General features: G+C 62.8%; 1 protein-coding gene across 1 annotated transcript in view; it reads right to left on the bottom strand.

The window, feature by feature from the left end:
* Window positions 1-150: 150 nt before the first annotated feature.
* EMIHUDRAFT_452443 (hypothetical protein) overlaps window positions 151-647 on the bottom strand; it is a gene marked incomplete at its 3' end in the record, with an annotated part of 2,039 nt that continues 1,542 nt past the window's right edge. Inside the window, exons 3-4 of the mRNA XM_005763729.1 lie at window positions 271-306; window positions 151-197 (exon numbers count right to left, since the gene is read on the bottom strand). Of these exons, the coding sequence (XP_005763786.1) occupies window positions 152-197; window positions 271-306 (82 nt within the window). The remainder of the gene's footprint in view (window positions 198-270; window positions 307-647) is intronic.

The raw sequence follows: 647 nt of genomic DNA, 5'->3' as shown, positions 1-647 counted from the left end.
ATCATGTCTCTCTCTCTCTCGCCGTCGCGAGCTGGGGCATGCGCTAGAGTGTCTCGCGAGGTCTCGCGGACCCGGCCGGAGGACTAGAGGAAGGACGAGTGTGTGCAGCCGTGAGTAGCTACTGCATCTGCGCGCCGCGCGCCTTGGCTTGGCTCAGGTCGGCGCCGATGAGCTCGGCGGCTCTCCACGAGGTGAACCTAGTGAATGAATGGAGGAATGCCTCGCTCCATTCGTCAATTTGAGCTCGGCGGCTCTCCACGAGAGTTGAACTCGAGGTTGGATCCCACAAAGGACGCGCCCATCGCCTGAGGCGTGGGGGGGAGATAGCGGGGAGATGCGGGGGAGATGCGGGGGGAGATGTGAAGGAGATGCGGGGGGAGATGCGGGGGAGATGCGGGGGGAGATGCGGGGGAGATGCGCGGACTCCTCTTGGGCGCGAGAGTCTGAAGGATTCGGAGGTCTCTATGCCCACCCTTTGGCCCAATTTTTGACCTCCTCTTGGGTGGGAATGTTCGGAGGTTTTTTAGGCCTCTATGGCCTCTGTCCCACCACGGATTGACGTCTGTGGCTGTGCGGAACGTCTGGCTGATTGCACCAGGATGGGGGGGACCTCCTCCAGATCCGCAGCGAGGACTCCCCTCCGCGAG

Source organism: Emiliania huxleyi (assembly GCF_000372725.1).
Source record: "Emiliania huxleyi CCMP1516 unplaced genomic scaffold EMIHUscaffold_62, whole genome shotgun sequence".
Taxonomy (NCBI): domain Eukaryota; phylum Haptophyta; order Isochrysidales; family Noelaerhabdaceae; genus Emiliania; species Emiliania huxleyi.
Note: the sequence above shows the minus strand (reverse complement) of the source record. Positions and strands in the feature narration are given on the sequence as shown.